Raw genomic sequence first — 22,083 nt, 5'->3', positions numbered from 1 at the left:
TGCTCGGGACTTGATTTGGTTATATGCGAACTTTCATACTATTATCTGAAAGCCAGGGGCGGCTCGTGCCCAATGGTTAATATCCGTCACTTTTACAGAGAATGAATTTTTCAATCGATTTTTTAATTCTTTGTTTTACTTTGAAATTTATGATTTAGGAAATATGTAGAATTTTAGATCGTTGTACACGCCAAGGAAACCGTTCGATACAAAGAGACATTCTGAAGAAAATTATCATAAATTGTAATTTTTTATTGAAAATACTCACAAAAAGTATTAAAACCCAATCAAGTATTTTCAATTGCATATTGTCGAACATCGTGTTACTTGCGTAAAAAAAAAATTGAAATGTAGAAAAAATTTATTGGTTAGCCTACAAAAAAAAATTCACAATGGATCCTATCGATCATTTCGTTCCTTGTGTTTACCAGTAATGCAAATACCAGGATTTTAAGATATTCCAAAGAAAATGAATCCGTCGTATTTAATTCAGGAGAACGTGGTGGCCATGCAAATGGACGTCTCCTAACCTAACCTAACTTTAGATCCCCGACTAATCCACCTATTAGGAAAAAGATTATAAAGTTGATTTCTCACGTCATTTACGAAGTCTATTTATTAAAAAATCGATTAAAAAACGCTATCTGTAGATTGTCCCTACAAACACATTACATGGAAATACGTAATCGTCCATTAAAAATTTATAATCTTGGATGGAGAGAGATATAGAGATAGAGGGAGAGAGAAAAATGCTTTATTGTCAAAAAATTGTGTATACAAAAGCTTGTAAAAACTAAAAACAAACATAAAAATAACCAAATAGAGTTAGAGGTGGTATGAGAAAATTTTCTTATGTTACAGCATTATATTCACGTCATCCACTCACTTCCGAATTTTTTTTATAAAATCTAGGAATACCATATTTTGTTTCATGATCCCTATCTGAGACTTATAGTAAACAATTCGCGATTTGTTTAATTATATTGCGTGAAATTTATGTTAACATAAATTCCTAAGTGTACAATAACTACCTTTTTGATGTTTAACATTATTATGAACGTAATTTTGATTTACATTAACCTTTTCTTTTGCGTAGATTTAACTTTGTATATATTGGGGGTTAATAACCACCACCTATCAACAGAAAAATTACATTCGGAATTTTTTTTTTGTCAAAACTCGCTATAACTCATACTTCAGTTAAAACTGTTAAATTAATCGGTAATAATATTTAAAAGACTATAATTTTGTTCGATTTGACTAGACTAAAACTGTTAGAACGTACGTTATTTTCCATTTTCCAAAACTTATTGTGCTGATTCATATCAGTGCTGGTTAAAAATTTCAACATCTCGCTCTACCCTGTATATAATTTTAATTTAAAAACGTTTGTGTTCCGAAAACGTGTTGGACCCGATTGGTAGTCGAAAAAACTCGAAACCTGTAGCTATCAAATCGTCGGCTGAATCACTATGCATACATTCTCGAATGTGCGAGACGATCAGTGTTATAACCTGACTTTTTTTCGTACCTTTCCTGCACATGAATTTAGTATGAGATGAACTGTCTTAACTGAAAGGCGAAATCGAGGCACAGTCGAAGCGTTATATACATTGTTGGCCGATACTTGGAATCGATAACCGGTTGCCGTTGGAACCCCTTCAAATCATTCTGTTTTTTCTTTTTCGAAATTATCACAGTTAGTGTTGTTTGTGTTTTTTTTTTAATTTTCGCATCATGGCGATTAGTAAAAAAGAACCGGATAACGGTGTCGTTGAGTTTCAATTTTATCAACCGGAAAACAGGACTAAATGGGAAGCTTTTCGAAAAGCTATTTACGATAAATCGACTAATCAGTTCCTGGGAAGAACGCCAAAAAGTTGGGGTGAGTTGTTGCAATGAAAATATTTTTACAAATTTGAAAAAATGTGAAAACACTTTTCGAATCATTTATTTAAGTTTTATATTATTATACAGTGTGGTCGTAAATTAACCTAACTTAATATTTTGGTTTCTTCTGGGATTTACAAAAAAAAAAAGGTGAATAAAACTTTTTAAAAATAATTCAGGTCCTTTTCCAAGTCGATAGAAAGTATACGGGGTTAGAGCATTGGACAAGACGAAACTTGAAATCTATGGAGTCTGGAAAGAAATTATAGTCCAGAATTTATTAATTAGCTCGTGACAAAATTATCATATAAAACTGATCATCATGCAACAATTTGATAAGTGACTAGATAAAGGTGGAAACTGCTTTTCTAACATTTGCCAAATATTTTCTCAGTTCACTAAAAAAAAAAAGATTGAAGCCGATATTTTTGATGGCCCCAATTAGACAAGATACTTAATTTAGAAATTCTATGACTGAATTGAAACTAAAGACTTGGATAGTTTTTGAAAAATATAAAGTGAAATTTGAGCACAAAACTTCGTTTCCTTCATAATCATCTGGACAGTTTTGAGAGCGTTTGCATCAGGATTTTTGTGGTACGAATGTGTTGCCTTTTATGCATCATTTTCCAAATTAACACATCAGAAAAATTCAATAAAATCAAGTAATTTACAGTTTCATAAAACTAGAAGTTCACAATGAACAAAAATGTAAAAGAATAGTCCAAATTCGTAGTCAATTAATTGCCAAAAAATGAACCTGGTCTAAAAACATCGACGATAGTCAAATATCAGAGAATCGTAATTGAAATTAGTCCCAAATTTTTGTAACAATAACAATCCGAGTTTTTGAAATTTCAAATTAATATCTTTTAGATATTAAATTTACGTTGGATTTAAAAAATTTTGGATGATTAATTCGGCGTTTAAACAATTTGAATGTCTACGAAAACGAAAATATTCGACTCGAAATTTAAGAAAACAAACTGTTTTTGGTTCAAATCAAGCTGAAGAATTGAAGCATGATCTGCAAGACCAAACATTTACTGTAGGGAAGGATTTCAACGGGGTTGTCAAGTTTCTGCCTATTGTAGATTCAAAAAATGTCGTTTCACATTAAATTTAAACTAAAGATGAACTTAATGAAGACTATGAATGAAGGAGGTGAAGGATTTTAATACCTAAGACGTAGAAAGGTGCTAAGCGAATTTAATTTTGAAGAAAATCATACCACGGAAGAACTTCGAGCTAAGAACTCATTTGTGAGTATTTAGATTGTATAAATCGCTTGGTTCACTACCATTTATACTTTTTTCGTGCTAAGTTTGGAGCTGTCATCTCGAGTAGAGTGAGAAATTTCATCAATATATATCAGACCAGTGCACAACAAGACATTGCAACATCTAAGACGAAAACCAAAGAAAATAATTTTTAAAACATGACTTATACATCAAAAATTAAAGAACTCTTGTGGAGACAACAGAAATAACAACAATTCTGGGTAAAAACTTTACTAGTTTGAGAACGAGCGCAAGAAAAAATATAATGACAGACGATAGACACATAAATATAGCCAGAGATAAATCTCCCGAGTAAAGATCGACTACGAAATATTTGGGGTGTCAACCAAGAGCTAGAATGATGAGAAGGAAAGTGCATGATAACTTTTCCAAACTACCGATTGTTAAAAAGTACATTTCGTTTATCAACAGGATGAAATAATGTAGGTGTCAATTAAAGGTTACATTGGTGATAAATATTTAAATACATATCAACTATCAGGTAGTTAAATGTTTATTATTTCCTGTTATTTCCGATTAGAAATATCGATTTAATCGATTTTTCCTTCAGTTCTCTATCTTCGCAAGGTTTCGAAAAACTCTAACTTGTATCTATTCAAAAGTGTTTGACTCAAAACTAGCTCATATATTGACTTAATAATTTTTCAAATCAAACTTTAAAATTTCACTAATAGATGGCGCTACAATTTTTTGTTCTTAAACCAAAAATCAAGGCGTGAAGATATTTTGCAAAAAAGTTTGTCCAAATGCCGCCAGTTATGTTTGAAAGTTCATTTTTACAAGTTAGTTAAATAATTTAATTCACTATTGTATAAAAAGGCTATATTTAATTATATTTATGTCGTTAAGAGCCACATCAATACAAAAATGAAGGTACACACGGAATCGCTTAACTACGACGTTGCTTCCCGTCAGGGAACGGTCGGTTTACAATATATCTTAACGAATACAACAGCAACTAGACGTTAAATAGGTAGATTTATGATTCTTCACAGTCTTGGTTAAATAGATTTTTTTTCTTGTACATTCATCCATCAAGTTTATGTAGTATTCGCTATCCCAAAGCCATAACCTTCCTAGCTGATTGTTGTACCTTTGGACGAAGTTCACCGGCTGCAAGTGAAGTGATGTTTCCATGTTTCATCTATTGCTGTACGATGGAAGAAGACTGGCTGTGAAAAAGGTGATGAATATCGTAATTGAGGCAACAATCAAGGTCTTGATCCCGCGTATACTGATGATTCCATATGTCATTCGATTTTAAACGTTTACAATTTCCGGTACGTCTGGCTTTTGCGATAACTATAAATAAATCGCAAGGCTAATCGTTGGAAGTTTGCGGAATCAACTTGGAGTTTGCCTGTTTCGCGCGAAAACATATTTTGTTTACCAGGAAGATTTAAATTGATTAACAGACTGTATTATAACTGTGTGTGTCTGTCAATATCGAATTGAAACCTTATAAATAGCCAGTATTTCGGGAAAACTGTGTTTTTAATAAAAAAAAGGATTCATTTTGTTTGTTTTAAGTTTATTTAATAGAGTTTATTTATCGATTGAGGCAGTACGAAATCTGCCGGGTCAGCTAGTTTATTAAAAAAACTGCGTCGTCAATAAACTGATTAAAAGAAAATTCTCTTTATAGAATTGAACTTACGACATGTTTAAATTGAGGGCGTAAGAATTTTCGCTTATGAAAACCGATATTATGGTTTAATATTTAAACAATCATGATTGTCAGCATTTCTTCTACAAATATAGATTTAAAATTTGTGAGAATCACATGACAAATATCCAAACAAACTATATGTGTTGTTTATCTTTCAATTATTATAAACAAATGATGTGTCGGTCATTTTTATCACCTCGTGGGTATAAAGCAGTGAATTCTAATATTTTCTGGTCCACACTTGATGCTTTTGTTGATCGAAATTGTTATTTTTTTTTAAATCTCAGAATTAGAGTTATTCAAGTTAAGATTAAAGTTGTAGATCAAGTATTTAACTTGTGTCCCCTGAATGTAAATCCAAATGGGCGTCATGGGGGGGGCTTCACTTCGGCCGCCATCTTGAAAAACACGTTTTATTAAATATTTCACGAACCGCGCATCGTACGACAAAAATTGTAGAGATCATTATCGTAGATAATAATATTTGCCATCTTTTTTATTTGAAACTTTTTTTTGTATAACGCATAGGTTTTTAATTATAGCGCTCCAAAGTTTTTTCAATATAGTTTTTGCTAAATATTCAGTTAATGGTCAATGATAAATTAAAAATGGTGGTAACCGATTTGTAGAGCATAAAATTTTGTATAAATTTCATTGGAGAATTTTTCCCGTAGCATTCGTAGTTTAGGATCGATTTTTCGAAAAACTCAGATTCACGTTAAATTTAAAAAAATAAAAAATTCAAATTGAATACCAACCTTTATATTTTTCTATTAAAAATCATCAATTATTGTTAATATTACAATATAAATTAGTTTAATACAAGCATAACGATAATTAATAATAATAATAATATTAAAAATAAAAATTACAATACGTTGTAACTAAATATTTAGCAAAAACTATATTGAAAAAAGTTTGGAGCGCTATAATTAAAAATCTATGCGTTATACAAAAAAAAGTTTCAAATAAAAAAGATGGCAAATATTATTATCTACAATAATGATTTTTACAATTTTTGTCGTACGATTCGCGGTTCGGGAGATATTTAATAAAACGTGTTTTTCAAGATGGCGGCTGAAGTGAAGCCATCTACAAGACGTGGTATCCCTGATAGGCATATTCACTATTTGCTTTTATCGTCGAGCTTCTTCATTTATTTCTTCTATAATTCTATTCTTAATTTAACCAGTACATAAAACAGGTAACAGTAGTACCAACCGACCGTGTAACGTAAACATAATTAATAATTATCTGTTTCCTTATCGTTAGTTACATATTCAATATTAAAAATGATAAGCTTTATTTTCACGATATTTACAATATCAATCGACACATTTGTTTAGAATCCAATTTTTTATTTTATCATTTTGGGTCTTGTAGTTTCCCAAATCTTATAAAACAAGCTTAAATTCCCTATTTATTTGTAAATATTAGATATGTGGCAACAGTTAAGAAGGTCTAAGGTTTAATAAAACAATTTATTTTTGTCCTAATTAGATTTTTTTAAAGTAAAAGTTGAATGAATACTTAACATTACAAAGTAAATATTAGATGATTTTAAAATATAATTCGTTATTATTTTCTATTTTTTTCAATTCAAAAACAAAACAGGGGTCCGGTTTTGACCACTTTCCTCTTTGTTTTAATGCTCTTCCCTGATGTGTAGACTTCGGAAAATGACATACAGTAGAACCTCGATAGAATAAAGAACAAGACAAATATTAAATAATTGACTTATAGAGGTTTTTACTCACTATCTGTATCTGGTACAAACCAGAATCGTTGGACGTTTCAAAAACATTTTTAAATGATAATTTTTTGGCATTGACTTTCGCCGCAACTTTTTTGAAGACCGGATCATGTCGTTTCTTGAAATGTTCCAACCAACCACTGCTAGCTTTAAAATTATGGATTTGCAATAACTAAGCAGCTTTGTGCGTGTGTGTTTACAATTATGCATGGACGTCTGATCATGAGAAAGCTTTTATCAAAGTGGGTACCGCGTTTACTCACAGTCGATGAGTGTTGATGATTCAGAACAGTGTTTGGCCATGTTTATACGTAATAAATCAGATTTTTGCATCGATATGTAACATGGAACCATCACTTCACTCCGGAATCAAAACGATCATCATCTGATTGAACTGCAGCCGGCGAATCGCGTCTGAAACGCTCAAAGACACTACAGTCAGCTGAAAAGGTTACACCGGCCTCATATATAGAAGAAAAAACTATTGTTTCACAAAGATAATGCACTGATTCACAAGTTGATGGCACCGATGGTTAAATTGCACGAATTGCTTCCTCATCCATCTTCCGGATCTAACCGCCAGTGACTACTGGCTATTCGCTGATCTCAAACAGTTAGAGAAGCGTTGGAATGATTGTATTGCTTCTGAAGGAGATTACATTGATGAATTAAATCGATTTTTGGCACACATTATCGGATCCAAAGTGTTCAAACCAAAGCGCCAGATCGGCTTTTAAAAAGACACCGGCCTTTGGTAACTTCAAGTGGGGTACGTCGACTATCTGAATGCCTATGTTCTCAACGGCCCCTTGGTCGTCTACAACGCTACTATGAACTATAAAATGGACTCCGGTTCCAAATAATAACCAACAATAGTTCAATGGTTTCCCAACATACCATTTCTTTTATGGTGTCCATAAAATCAAATTTTGTTTTGGTTATCGTTGCCTTAGCTTTCACGTATATAAATTGAGATATAATCCGGATGTTGCCTTTGGAGTATAATAAATATTTTTCAAAATTTTTCCTCTAAATTTCTATCTTCAAAATCTAAATTATCAGTATACGACGCATCGGTTGTTATGAAACATGTACAATAGTCAGTACGGAAGCAGAATTTAGTGATGATAACAATTTCCGCCGTATACCACGATAATTTAAAAACAGTTAACCGCATTAAATTTTATTTCCTCAAATAAAACAGACTTTATATACGTAATGCGGTCAATAAGTTCTTAGCATGACATAGAAAGATCAAAAATCAAAAAACTGTGATTATTCATCAATATATTTTCCCTTAATTTCCACGCACTTTTCAAATCGTCTGGCTAAAGCCTACGATCCATGGACACCACGTAAATGGATCGTAACTTCCATAAAAAAAAAGAAAATTGATTATTTCGAAAAAAATATATTTATTTTTAAACATAATCTCCTTTTTGGTCCATACACTGTTCCTGAGGGTGTTCAATAAATTCGTTGTTGAAAAATCTTTGACCACCGAGCTATTTTCTCAAGTCTGAGAACAGAAATTATCCAAATCTTGCGATTACGGTGCAATTCAAACTTCAATTCGATAATTTTGGCCATTGCAATAACGGATCTTGATTTCTTTGCTCAAACGTTACAATAAGTTGGCATGATATCCCACGTGTATCCCAAAAAACGACGCCATGATCTTGCCTGCAAACGGAACGGTTTTTGCCTTCTTTGAAGCCATTTCTCCCTTTTCTTTCCATTGTTTTGATTGTTCTTTGGTTTTGAGTGTGAAGCGATGGAGCCACGTTTCATCCATGGCCATGAAACGGCGAAAAATTCAGCTTCATTTCTGTGAAACCTTTCCAAACATCTTCACGAAGCTGTTTTTGTTCCATTGGTGAGCAAACGCGGCACCCATCTTCTTCATGTCCATATTTTCAGTTAATATGCGACGTACCACACTTTTTGAAATGTCTACTGTACCTGCTAGCTTTCAGTCGATGATAATCCAGTGGATTTTCTTAAAAATGTCAGGATTCGTTATCTTAATTGGTCGACCACTGCGATGCTGGTCCTAAAGGTCTCGTTTAAACTTTGTCACCAAATAATCTACTGTTAAGAAAGAATGAATAGTCTCACCCATGTTTAAACCGAAAACCTTCATTATTAATGGCTGCCAATTGAGTACTAAACAACGTGGGGTCTTCAAACTTGAAACAAATGTTGTATAGATTGTGTACTTTCTAATACGGCAACTACCACCATCTCTAGGTCAGACCAGGTACTTCTTGGACCATCTTCGTCTAAATATCGCAAATGTTTGTAGTCGTAGTTTTTGTGTTACTACTAAATTTGGTAAAAAAGTCTAATATCTAATTATTTATACATAAAAAAGTAACGATAACATTAAAAGGACTTTGAAGTGCATAATAAGCTGACAAATGACAAATATGCTCAATAACTAGATTAGTTTCTGATCCCCTTAATGTAAAAGTGTGCGTTTCTTTTTCCAATTATAATTTATTGTCTATTAGGTAGAAAATCAAGGTCGATCGATAAATCTAAAGACAAAGTTGGACCTTTCGGAATCATAGTTATAAAAATTCTTCATATTTTCAACCGTACCGTGTATAATTCGCATAATACATATTAAACCCACTCCGATAATATTTTGGAATACTTTTGATTTGAGTGAGTTAAAAATAGAGAACATCCTTTGAGATTGGGGGGATATATGAAATGTTCATTACGCCAGTGAACACAAAAATATAAACACGTTTTCAGAATAATTTTATTTTTAGTGACGACGTCACACAGACCACGTCGCTGTAGATTTCGTATTGAACCACAATTTCTAGTAATTCAAAATTAAACTTTTTTTTACAAGAAATGAAGTATAATCAGTTATATGTAGACTATTAAACAGTATATTTTAGAAAAATTAACAGTATTTTATTCATTTATTGTTTGTAGAACTTAATAATTTACAAAATTTTTTTTAAAACTTCTCACCACGAGTTAAATTGAAATATATGAGGAGTTCATCACGATCAGATCTTAGTGAAATGAAAAACTATTCCAGAAGTGATCTAATAGATGATTTGTTGATCGAAATTATCGAAAATAATAATTTAAAAAACGTTTAAAAGCTTCTAATAATAATTTCTTACGATAATGCGATAGCAGTAAGGAAATTTTGGTTAAAAATTTTAAAAAAATAATCACGTGTAAGATATGTAAATGTAGATATTTCAAAAACTATGATTCTCTCTATGAGGAATGCCTACTCAAGAACACAAAAAATCAAAAACAAATATACTTAATCTGGAAACACAAAATAAAAAACCCTCGAAGACTATTAATAACAAATTGCAGCAACAACTTGGTTGTGTAGTGAAAACACGAATTTTCAACCGAGAAAATGTGAAAACCAACCTGGAAAAACCGGAAATTTGACAGTCGCTAACCTTTTATCTCAAAAAAGCTTCGGTATATATAAAAAAAATGATTAAGACACAAGCTGTAATAGCGGGTTTTCCAATAAGAGGTGTTATTTTGATATTAAAAGAAAAATGCCATTTTTTGAGATAAATGATCGGATGTTTATTTCATTATAAAGAGGAAGGTATGCCGTTAATAATGGAACACAACATCAGCCAAATGGCCGCCACGACTGCGCTTACAGGACAATATCCTTTTCGTGAAATTTTCCGTAACCAAATTGCAAAGCGGCTGCCCTATGTCCTCGATAGCCTCACGAATTCCATCTTTGAGATCTTGAATCAATGCTGGACTGTTGGCGTAGACATTATCTTTCACGTGGTCCCAAAGGAAAATGTCGCAAGGTGTTAAATCACAAGTTCTCGGTGGCCAATTGAGATAACACGGCCCGGAAATTTTTCCCGTAAAAGATCGAGATTGTTTCGTTGCTTGTGTGGCACGTAGCGCCGTCTTGTTGAAAGTAAACGTTGTCCAAATCAATACCATCCATTTCCGGCCATAAAAAATCATTAATCATCTCTCGATAGCGCAATCCATTCACCGTAACTGTTGCTCTAGCCTCATTTTCGAAAAAGTAAGGTCCAATGACACCGCCAGACCATAAACCGCACCAAACAGTCACGCCTTGAGGATGGAGAGGATTTTCAACAATAACTCTTGATATTTCCGAGCCCCAAATTCGACAATTTTGTTTATTGATGTAACCACCAAGGTGGAAATGGGCCTCATCAGTTAAGATGATTTTTCGATGAAATTCCGGATCATTTTCATGCATTTCAAGGACCCAATCAGCAAAGACACGACGTTGTTGATGATCGGCCGGCTTGAGTTCTTGTCTTAACTGAACTTTATAGGCGTTAAGACCCAAGTCTTTATGCAAACTACGGTGTAATGACGTTTGTGGAATGGCTAATTCCAAAGAACGACGAGGAATGGACAAACCTGGGTTTTCTTCAACACTTTGGGCTACAGCAGCAATATTCTCAGTTGTTCTTCAACGAAGTGCACGGGCTTTATTCTTCTCATCACTAACTTGTCCCAACAGCTCAAATTTTTCCACCAATTTCTATATTGCGGTCCGAGAAGGTGCTTCACGTCGACTCAAAAATGTTTTAGTTTTACGAACCGTCTCTGTCAAATTTTCTCCATTTTTATAGTAAATTTTAATAATTTCAATGCGTTGTTGAAGCGTGTATCGTTCCATTTTCGTTAATGGCGTAGTTTCTACTTGTCAAATGTCAAAAAATGACAGCTTCAAAAGTGACATTTACTATTTATAATTAAGTTAAATAGTGTTAAAGCAGCAGGGAAAATATTTTAGAACAAATCGGTAATCAGAAATCGAGATTTTTGAATACGAGAAGTTTTTATCTCTCATTTCATATTCATATAATGGGACTATCAAACTATAATGATTACAATTACCTTTATTTCAAAAATATTCCTTAATTGTCGAGTAAACATCGACAGGATTTTTTTTTTTCGACAGTATTAAGAAATATAATTAACTTACTGTTCGTTCAAGGTAACTTCTAAATATACTTCATAATAGCATTAACATATTATATATATACAGTGTTGGAATGAGGGTAAAAACTTTTGAATCAATTTTACTTATTGAATGTTTACTTCATTCATATACTTTTTATGTTTTCGTAATCTAACACTAATATATGACAATTAAATTAATTATTGAAACTATTTATCGAAGAAAAATAGTAAACCAAAACATATTCACGCATAATGCACGTGATTAGGGTTGAAAACGTAAAAGGCGAGTTTGTAACAGGACCGCACTCGGTAATTTTATACTTTCGCGGTCCCCTCGTTTTTTGGTTCTATAAAAATCGAAAAATCAACCGATTTCGATGAATTTTTTTAAAATCTTTGTTTTTACGGCGGATTTGGTTCACCTCACACCCTATTCTCTTTAACAGTCAATTTTAGTAAGATACCATTTTTTTAATGGTGAAAATTTTAAATTTTTCAAAGTTAACTTTCAATATTGTAAACTCGATTGCAATAAGTGATTTTAAGAATGTTTTTGTTCATATAACTTTAATGATAAATTAATAAAAAAGGTACAAACAGTTATTTGTAAGAAAAGGTCAATTTTAAGAGAAATTTAATTGTAAAAACATTTTAGTTATAATTTTTTTTCAATTAGTTCGTTTTTTTTTATATAGATTATGAAAAAAAAGATAACAACTTCATTTACGTATAATTGTTTATAACTTTTTTCCAAATAATCAAATGAAGTTGTTCATTTGGGGCCACAAGGCCAATACTAAGTACGAATTATTCACTATTGAGGATTTGTTCAAAGATTTGCTGAAGTGGTTACGCTACTCCATAGGTTGGAAGAAAGCATTGGTATTTGGAACACCGACTATAAAAATAAATCGGTGATCTACACATTCCGAGATATTTTATAGTGAGTTATAGTAGTGAGACCCTCCGTAACCCAGACAGGTCCATCAGAGGTAAACAGTCTGTCGTCCGCATTTTTACAAAGTCAAACTCGTCAAGTTCAAGTTGGAGCGGCTTGACCGTCCTACCTACAGCCAGGACATGTCGCTCTGTGATTTCCGTCTGTTTGTATTCCATTTGGAAGACGAAGACAAACATTTTGCTTGTTAAACACTGGGATAATTTCAATTATATCTTCGTAATATGAAATATGCAATTATAAAATACGTGTTTAGTAAATATGTTTGTAAATTTGTTTGTAATCGCAAAACGGGTGGAATTAATTTGTACGCACGGTGCACTATTCACTAATATTTGTATGCACAATTAACATCTAATTTATTTAAATAAAACGTTTAGTTCCCTTGTCATTGTCCCGATGTATTCACTGTGATATCAAATAGTTGACTGCTAGACTTTCGCTTTGTGTACTACTACACTTTCTGGAACCTTCGAATTATCGGAATCTCTGATTTGCTGGCAGGTTGCAAAGAAACGTGCGATAATATTTTGGTACCGGTACCGGCTTCACGGTTTATACCAGAGGACGAATTCGTAACAATATGATGCAAGTTTTTTGCATGAATTTTATTTTAAATTTTAACTTAGTCAAGTACTAGTTTTATCAATTTTGTTTCAGGTCAACTATTAATTTTCTACTCGATTTTTTACATCGTATTAGCAGCATTATTTGCAGTATGTATGCAAGGTCTTTTTGCCACTTTAGATGATAGACAACCTAGATGGAAATTGGGTGAAAGTCTCATAGGAGAAAATCCTGGTTTGGGATTTAGACCAATATCTGATAAAACCGAAGAAGGATCTCTAATATGGTACAATATCACCAATGGCACCACCATTGACAAGTGGGTGGATTTAGTTAATACATTTTTACAACGTAAGTGCAAAAATAAAGATTTATTTTAAATTTTCTATTATTTCAAAACAATTTTTTAATTTTTTAAGCTTACAACGCCAACCAATCAGGTCAAAACTTTGTTTCCTGCAATTTTGAAAAAGGACCCGGAGAAGATGAAGTTTGTCGAACGACTTCTAGCACTTTTGGAAACTGTACGCTTGAAAACAACTATGGGTATAACTCGTTTTCACCTTGCATGTTTCTAAAATTGAATCGAGTAAGTCGGAAGCGGATTTGGATTTGTTTTTAATAATTTATTTAGTTATTTTGAAAAAAAAAAATTTTAGATTATCGACTGGACTCCCGTTTACTACACATCCACACAACCTGGTATGCCCAAAGAGTTGTCAGATCATTTGGACAATGTAAGTAGAAGCATTTCAATGAAAAAAAAAAACACAATATATACATTTTTCTTTAATTTTTCACTTCTTTACTTTATGTTTTTTTGATAAATCGTCTTGATTTTAAATTAGATTTTAAAACAAGTAGGTTAAAACGATAGTCAATGAAAATTATCTCACGCGCTTCTCAAAAAACCAACACCATGACCTTGTCTGCACATGGAACGGGCTTTGTCTTCTTTGGAGCCGGTTCTTCCTTTTCTTTTCATTGTTTTGATTGTTCTTTTACCCCGGGTGTGAAGTGATGGACCCAAGTTTCATCCATGGTTATAAAACGTCTGCCAAACACTCGATGGAAACGTCTTCACGACGCTGTTTTTGTTCCGTTGTGAGCAAGCGCGGCACCCAACTTGTGCACAGCTTTCTCATATCCAAATTTCGATGTATCGCACTTTTTGGAATGTCTACTATGTCTGCTAGATCGCACACTCGCACATCCAGTACAGCTTTGTGGATTTTCTTCATTATTTCTCGAGTTGTCACCTCGTTTGGTCGACCATTGTGCTGCTGGTCTTCGCAGATCGTACAGTCTCGTTTAAACACTTCTACTCAATATTTTACTGTTAACAACGAAGGAGCAATCTCATCCAAAGTGAATCTAGTTCAGTTTTTATATTGGTTGAGCTAATTAAATACTAAACAACGTGGTGTCTTCAAACTTGTAACATATGTTGTATAGATTGTGTACTTTCTAATACAACAACTACCGCCATCTCTAGGTCAGAGCAGGTACTTCTGGTAGTATCTTCGTATTGTTTGAGGAATTATATGCGGGACTCTCTGTATAATAAGGTTAACACTCTCCAAAATAGACTTATTTTAGAAAATAAACATACTAAGATCCAAGTAACTCAATTTTTTTTTTATTTTTATAGCTGAAAGCTGCAGGTAAATCAGAAACCGATCGTATGGTCTGGGTGACTTGTAATGGTATCGACGATATCGATAAAGAAAATATCAAGGGTTTCAGATACCATCCACCGGGTTTCGCCAGTTACTATTATCCGTATAAAAACATCAAAAATTATTTGAGTCCAATAGTCGCAGTTGAAATACTTGACTTGACACGTGAGTCACAATTATTTCATAATAATCATTTTTTCGGTTTGGTTTTTGTTCCTTTTGTATATAAATTTCAGTTACAACAACTTGAAAATTCACCATTGACATAATTTACACACAAATAAACATATTCCTTTGGAAGCAATATTATACCTTAAAAAAATACATAGTATTTACCATAATTTGCATGACTTACACACCCATCACATCACTCAATGGGAATAACTAGACAAAAACACATTTTTTTTTGCCAAAAATCGATTTTATTCATTCAAGTTTGTGGAAAGATTTGTCTTTTGCCTCAAAATACGTTTCAGCTCCAGCAATTGCTTCTTAATTTGAGTTGAATTTCTTATTTGTGAGCATTTTTTGAGATCAGTAGTCACTGGGAGCCATAACTGGACTATACGGTGGATGAGGGAGCGTAATTAGTTCGATTCAACCATCGTTGCCATCGATGCATTGTCTTGGTGAAACAGTGGTGTTTTCTTCGACGTTTTTCCTTTATTTTTGCATTCAAACGATCCAACAACTCTCCCTTTTGGAGATGCTTGATGAACAATATTCCATGCACGTCTCAAAATACTGAAGCCATAACCTTCCCTGCTGACTGTCGTGCCTTTGGACGCTTCGAACGTGGTTCACAGGCTGCAGCCCACTCAAATGTTGATCGTTTTGATTCCGGATTGAAGTGATGGATCCATATTTCATCAATTGTCACATATCGGCGCGAAAAATCTGATTTTTACGTGTAAGCATAACCAAACACTGCTCTGAATCATCAAAAAGTTGTTGCTCTGGATCCCCATTTCCCCCTTTAGTACTCTTTTTCCACGTTGCTTCTACCATGGTGTTAATCTTATTATAACCACGATTACAGCTTTTCAACTTAACCAAAATTTGCTACGTTTTTTGATAATTAAACGCGTTTTATGATGATTTTTATTTCGTTTCAATATTGCACCACTTTTCCATTGACCCCGTATAATTGGAACTGTTTTATTAACGAAGAACTCTATTTTTAGTAACCTTCGACAAAACCAATATTTGTCGAGTTACCCGGCTAGCCATCGATTATTTCCAAACAAGATTATAAATATCTGTAGGAAATTTCTATCAACTTTATAGCATCTTTTAATCGTTTTTCGTCTCAATTTCTTTTATAAGAAAAAATAAATAAAATAACGATCCATTCCCAGTTATTATTTATTTATCCATCAATATTCAGTATTACCTCCCCTGGTTCTAATAAAAACTTCCAATCGCTTTTCCATGGACCGAATAAGTTTGACTCGGTTTTTGCTTCCATTGAAATTCTCACCCAAACCGTCCAGGAATCTATTCTAAAACCCATGCAACAATGCGTGAATTTTTCTCTAGGTCTTCTTCTACATCCACAGCACCCTCTGAGAAGAGAATTTTCTTGCAAATCGTAGAAGGGCTGGTAAATGAGCTGGGATTAATTTGGGGCCAGAAGCAGGTCTTCTTCTGACTACCCAGCGGCTCCTCGCGTCTCTCTGAGCCCTTGTTGGACTTGAACACCAGTGAGGGACCGATTTCTTTTTCCGGAAAGTTACCAGTAGTAAACTCTGGAAACAGCAAATTGACCGTTTAGAGCACTGGCCACTTCTCGCCAATTCTGGCCTAGTTAACCTTTGATTGCTAACTGATAGTAGTAGGTCTGGTAGATAACCTTTAATAAAGGTGAGTTGCTACTGTAAACAAGTATAAAAAGCGTGTTTAGGTTAGGTTAGTGATCATTTCGAAGCTAATGCTATTAGCTTTAAGATTTTACTAGGAAACATACAGTTTCGTGTACAGTTTTTTTTGCTACTGATTTGGGATTGAAAGGATGTTTTCCTCACGAGTATAGTTATTATATCTTACTTACTCAATTTATTTTTACACTAAACTATTCACTATAACTTACTACTAAACAATTATCGAAATCTTGACACACTAATTTATTTATATACACCGTTCACATTTCACTATTCCGATGTGTTAACTATGACTTCTAATTATTTACCAACTACTACGGCTACTATTGACTCGTTTATATACACTATAATCACTTTCCAGATTGCTAGAAATCTCTAATTTACTCTAAATCAATAAAAAGACCTTTTTAAAAAATATCTATATAAAAACATTGATAATGAATTGTTGTCGTATGAAAAACATGTAAATAGACGTTCTAGGGAAAAAAATACGCGGCGCATTCGCCAAACTTTTGATACAACAGGACCGACTTGACGGTCTATATCAGTGGACGACTTCGTAATAATACGATGTTGAAAAATTGAAAGAGGAGGTCACAGTAAATCACCAAGAAACGAATGGAGGACTAAATTTAAGACCTTTCGACGGACAAACAAAAGGAGAATGGAAACTGTAATGATAGATGTTAGGTTAGAATACTAAGGAGAACCAAGAGGAAGAAATAAAATAAGTGTTTTGTTGAATAATGTAAACTGGTTCTGGGGAAAAAAAATAAAACCAGTCAAAAAGTTTTTATAGAAAACAGTGAAGAAAATAGAAAGAAAAATAATTAAGTGAGATGTGCAGAAAGAAAATTTTTTACTTTGAAAAGAAATTATTGAAAATCGAATAAGCTATTAAAAAAAAAAGTGGGAAAGAAAGCACCAAGAAGGGTAATTAAATAGATTTGCACAGTATTTTGAAGAATTACTAAATCATTGTGAAGAAGAACTAAGCAACAATGAAAATAATCGAAAAAAGAGAAGAAATTAGTGAAGAAGAAGATGTAGAAATAACGGTACCAACAAAAAATTGAATCAATAATACCAACACACAAAAAACATAACATAAAAACAAAAATTAAACATTAAATATAAAAACAATATAAGAAACCAAGAAAAGTTACGTAAATATTATCCTGAAAGTACTTCGTTCCATCTAGTGATTACTAAATTGTTGTCTGGTTTCAAAAGTGGCCATATGAACCCTCAAAAATGAATACGCCAATACGAAATTACATTTTAACAACGTTGTACCATTTTGGAAAAATATAATTATTAAGAAAATGTTAAATAATGGCGTTATTTTTTCGAAAATGAATTTCGTACTTTCCAATGTTTTTGAAACATGTACAATAATTAATTTCAATCTAAACATGGTCGAGTTATATAAATATCCATCGCATGTTTTGTCATTTAGATTAAATTCGACCATGACATGGATTATTTATCCTCCCTCACACCCATTTCAATACATTTCTGACGTCTCTAAGGGTGCGGGATATAACAACGTACTTCCTGTGATGGCTTTTATACGAATTTAAGGTCAACTCGTCCACGTGCTTCGAAACAGAATTATATTTATGTACCTACTTGGATTTAATTATAGAAGATTCCATTAACACAATTTAGGAAATTAGCAAATACATAAAAAAATCGTAAATATTCGTTAATCAACTAACTTTTGTCATATCTATCATTATAACCACACTTAATTAGTAATAATAATAAAAAGTGAGGTTATATTATTATATATAAAGATTAATCACTATTTCATATTTCGGTTTGAACCAGTGTAAACCGGTTAAGACGTCTGGCTATATCTTCACTTTTTAAGGGGAAAGGCAACATAAAAAGGGTTGGTCGGAATCGTGATCGAAAGTTCAGTTAAATTATAGAATTACTTAGATAAAATTGCTTTTAAACACGTAATTTGTAAAGTAGAAAAATTCCAAAATAGACTTTTCGAAATTGCCGGTGTCATAACTCGTATTATAGTTAAATTTTTAATATATTTCAACGTATTTATATATATTCGTTTTTTTTTCTGTAGCTAACATCGTGGTTACAATAGAATGTCGAGCATGGGCAGCAAATATTCAATACAGAACCGGTTTGAACAGAGCCGGCTCGGTGAGATTTGAGATACAAGTTGATGGAGAATATAAAGCAACAACCAAACCACCGACTATATCTTCAATACAACAAAATAATTCTACAGTTGTACCAACAACAACTACTAAAATTGAAAATAGTACCGCGTTTACTTCATCGCCTACTTCCGTGACGGCTCCTTCTTAGAATTATTTCATTATTTGAATAGAGGTTTTCATTAAAATTTGAGAATGAGAAAAAATATATTAATTAGACGAACTAAAAACCCACATTGAATTTTATTTTTTTTTAACCATTTACGGCAAAGGAAAGAAAAAAACTTGAATGCGACGCTTACTTTATATATGATGAATATATATTCGAAAGCTCGGAAATATATTAAAATTAGTACACTTTGGTGTAATTTCGCCACAATCCCACTACGAAAACGCTGAAATCTCACGTTTTAATGAAAACCTTCAAAAAAATACTGATAAAGTCTGCAAAGTTTCTTTTGGTTGTACCAAGTTATTGTTCTGGTTGTTTTTAAGTTATTATAGAAATAGTTTTTATAGATGTAGTGTTACTTTATGTTGTGAGTCGCGTTATTTATATTTTTTTGTGTGAAATATATAACGTACATTTGTTGTAACTATGTCTCTTTAACTCTCAGATGTACTAGTACGTAAAGTATCAAAAATTGAAGAGATACTCATAAAGTAAGATCTATTTTGAAATAAAAAAAAAAAAAACATAAATGTAGTGATTTTTAGCGTTTATAATGGTGTCATACAAGCATTAAGCATTTTCTTTCACCACATTCGCTACCCCTCACTTTGGGTACCTAAATAAATAAAAGTAGGTACGAATGAAGTTAAAACTATACGGGAAATAATTAAAATGTTCTAGCCCAGAAGTTCTCAAACTATTTTTCTCAAAAATCACTTTAAAATTACTTATTACTCGTTTTAGAGTTGTAGAGCTTCCTGGGGGCGGATATGGACCACTTTGGGAATCACTGCTAGCCAAATACTGTATTTCTTTAAACCGTCGATCCTATCTTCTTATCATTGAAACGTTCATCGTTGTTTCTTGTACACTTTTTAATTAATTTCAAATTTTCTTTTATTCGGAAAATCACTTATCGATGTATATTATAAGTGATAGTGAATCAACTCAAACTTACTTTGCGAGTATACCCTATAAATTTATCTAGTCTCTCCAATATTCTTATCAATTAAAAAATTTTGTAAGCACAGCTGTCATGTTTGTTTTGTAAGTGTCCTACCATGATGAAATATATCAGTGCCTTAATGCAAATCATCGTATATTTTATTACATCACTATTTTACAAGCATTAAGTGTAATAACTAAAATATTCCATATTTTTGCTACAGTAGAATCTGAATTTATCGAAAAATCAGTCGATATTTATTAATTTCATAATGTACGGTGAGGATTGTGTAAAAAAATATCAAGTATTCAATTTATTTCATTATAAAATTGAAACGTTCTGTATATTTATACATTAAACCAATTAATTTCGACCTACTGATGGATATTTAAATTCGATTCACCGCAGTACTTTTTATGAAATTAATAATTATTGGACTGCAGTTTAGCAACTTCTGAATCCACCTATATAGTGATGACCCTAAGGAATATGAATAATTTCCTCCATCCTCATGGTTTTTAAATATTTATTTGTGGATAAAATAATGAATTTCATACTATATCTACGAAGTCTTTTTTTTTTCAACCTCCGATCGCTCCGTGCAGACGCTGTAGGCGACTGCGAAGCTCTCGCACTACACAGTCCGCAATTGTTGACATTCAGGCGTCAGACGGCGTTGTGTTACAGCCACATAAACATATCTGTCATTATTGAAGTCTGAATTGCCATTTCAGATGATTTTGATGATGATTTGACAGAATGGTTAAAGAAAACTACAGATTCACCTTTACTGCTGTGTTTACGGAATTTTCAGAAGTTTCAAGGTCTCTTTTGTACTCTACTTGAATTCATGAATATTAAAAAGCTTGTCCACTAGAAGAAAGCTTGAACTACAAGAAGCCGAAGTTATCGTCTTCAGAGACTGAAGGTAAACAATGCAATTGTGAGTGTTGGTGCAGTGGGGCCGTAAATGTTGAAATTAAATGATTTCATTTAGTTATTGGCAGCATTGAAGTTTTTTTATACTGATAATTAATGTAGATAATAATTATTGTTTGGTTGGGTTAGGTTTCCCAACTATCAGTGAGTCGATTCATTGACAAAATACAATAGACAGGAAATAATGGATGCACCCATAAAATCCCCCCAAATAATTTCAAAAGAAAGTAGGGAAAAAATTACTTATGATTTATCCTCAGTTGAATATGAATTTGAAATGTTTGAGGTTCTTTTTAAAATATGACGTACCTGGGCTAATTGGATGCATTAACTGAATTCATGTTGCTTTATTTCACAGCTCATAAAGTGCTACTAATCACTCCCTTTGGTGATCGCTCGTTTGTGAGAGGTGTGAGTTGAGAATACCGGCCCCGATCTGGGTCCAAGAGAGCCCACATAGAACCATATTTCAACCATTAAACTAATGTGGAGCCAATGAGGCATACATATGGACTTGTTAGAGGTCAAAAGATATCACTATATAGATGGCGCCTCTAGATTTAGAAGTTACGTTGCCACAATGATACAATTACTGAAATATTTGTGATAATATTTCTTCTACATTTACTATTTATATGAACAAATTGTACTCTGTAATACATTAAAAACGTACTTAATCTATATTTTCGTTTTATTTTTATTTACCTTTCCCATCGGCCGAATTCTTCTGAAATATTGAACATTAGAAGATTATCTATATAATTCCAAATCAAAAATTGTTTACACGTATTCTTGATATGAAATAATGTCAGAAAGTAAAATATTTAATCAAAAGTAAAAAAATAATATCTAAATATTTAATTGCACATCGCAAAAATTTCAAATTTTTAGCTACATGAGAAAACTCTTCACATTGCTTTTCAACTGTGACGTTATAATATAATAAGAACATTGAGTAGTTGATGATCACGAGGTTATCGTTGCCGACAACGTAGCGTGTGATGTTATAATATAATTTTTAGTTAGTGAATAAACCTTTTATAGGTTAAGTTCTTATATAATTACAATTCAAGGCTGCCATGGTCCACAGAGGCATTTTAATTTCAAATAATTTGGAATAGTATTTCTGAATAAGAAATTCATCGTTTATTTTTGTATCCATATTAAAT

General features: G+C 32.5%; 1 protein-coding gene across 2 annotated transcripts; it reads left to right on the top strand.

Moving 5' to 3' along the window:
* Positions 1-1,391: 1,391 nt before the first annotated feature.
* LOC130897971 (sodium/potassium-transporting ATPase subunit beta-1-like) lies at positions 1,392-21,141 on the top strand. 2 transcript variants are annotated; one of them, XM_057806969.1, is made up of 6 exons: positions 1,392-1,885; positions 13,203-13,460; positions 13,529-13,698; positions 13,769-13,846; positions 14,761-14,953; positions 18,761-21,141. In XM_057806969.1, the coding sequence occupies exons 1-6, from the start codon at positions 1,738-1,740 to the stop codon at positions 19,006-19,008; spliced, it is 1,095 nt and encodes a 364-aa protein (XP_057662952.1). In that variant the 5' UTR covers positions 1,392-1,737; the 3' UTR covers positions 19,009-21,141. The 2 variants fall into 2 exon arrangements, with proteins under 2 accessions (XP_057662952.1, XP_057662953.1); XM_057806970.1 differs by lacking the exon at positions 18,761-21,141 and adding an exon at positions 16,328-17,985 and having other exon boundaries at positions 1,467-1,885.
* The last annotated feature ends 942 nt before the right edge of the window (positions 21,142-22,083 follow it).

Source organism: Diorhabda carinulata, chromosome 9 (assembly GCF_026250575.1).
Source record: "Diorhabda carinulata isolate Delta chromosome 9, icDioCari1.1, whole genome shotgun sequence".
Taxonomy (NCBI): Eukaryota; Metazoa; Arthropoda; class Insecta; order Coleoptera; family Chrysomelidae; genus Diorhabda; species Diorhabda carinulata.
This window is presented reverse-complemented; position numbering and strand designations above follow the sequence as displayed.

Excerpts from the sequence above, each read along its gene's own strand:
- LOC130897971 (XM_057806969.1), top strand. The coding sequence starts at position 1,738 with ATGGCGATTAGTAAAAAAGAACCGGATAACGGTGTCGTTGAGTTTCAA. Across the intron at positions 13,461-13,528 it reads AGTTAATACATTTTTACAAC|CTTACAACGCCAACCAATCA; the intron begins GTAAGTGCAAAA and ends TAATTTTTTAAG. Across the intron at positions 13,699-13,768 it reads TGTTTCTAAAATTGAATCGA|ATTATCGACTGGACTCCCGT; the intron begins GTAAGTCGGAAG and ends AAAAAATTTTAG.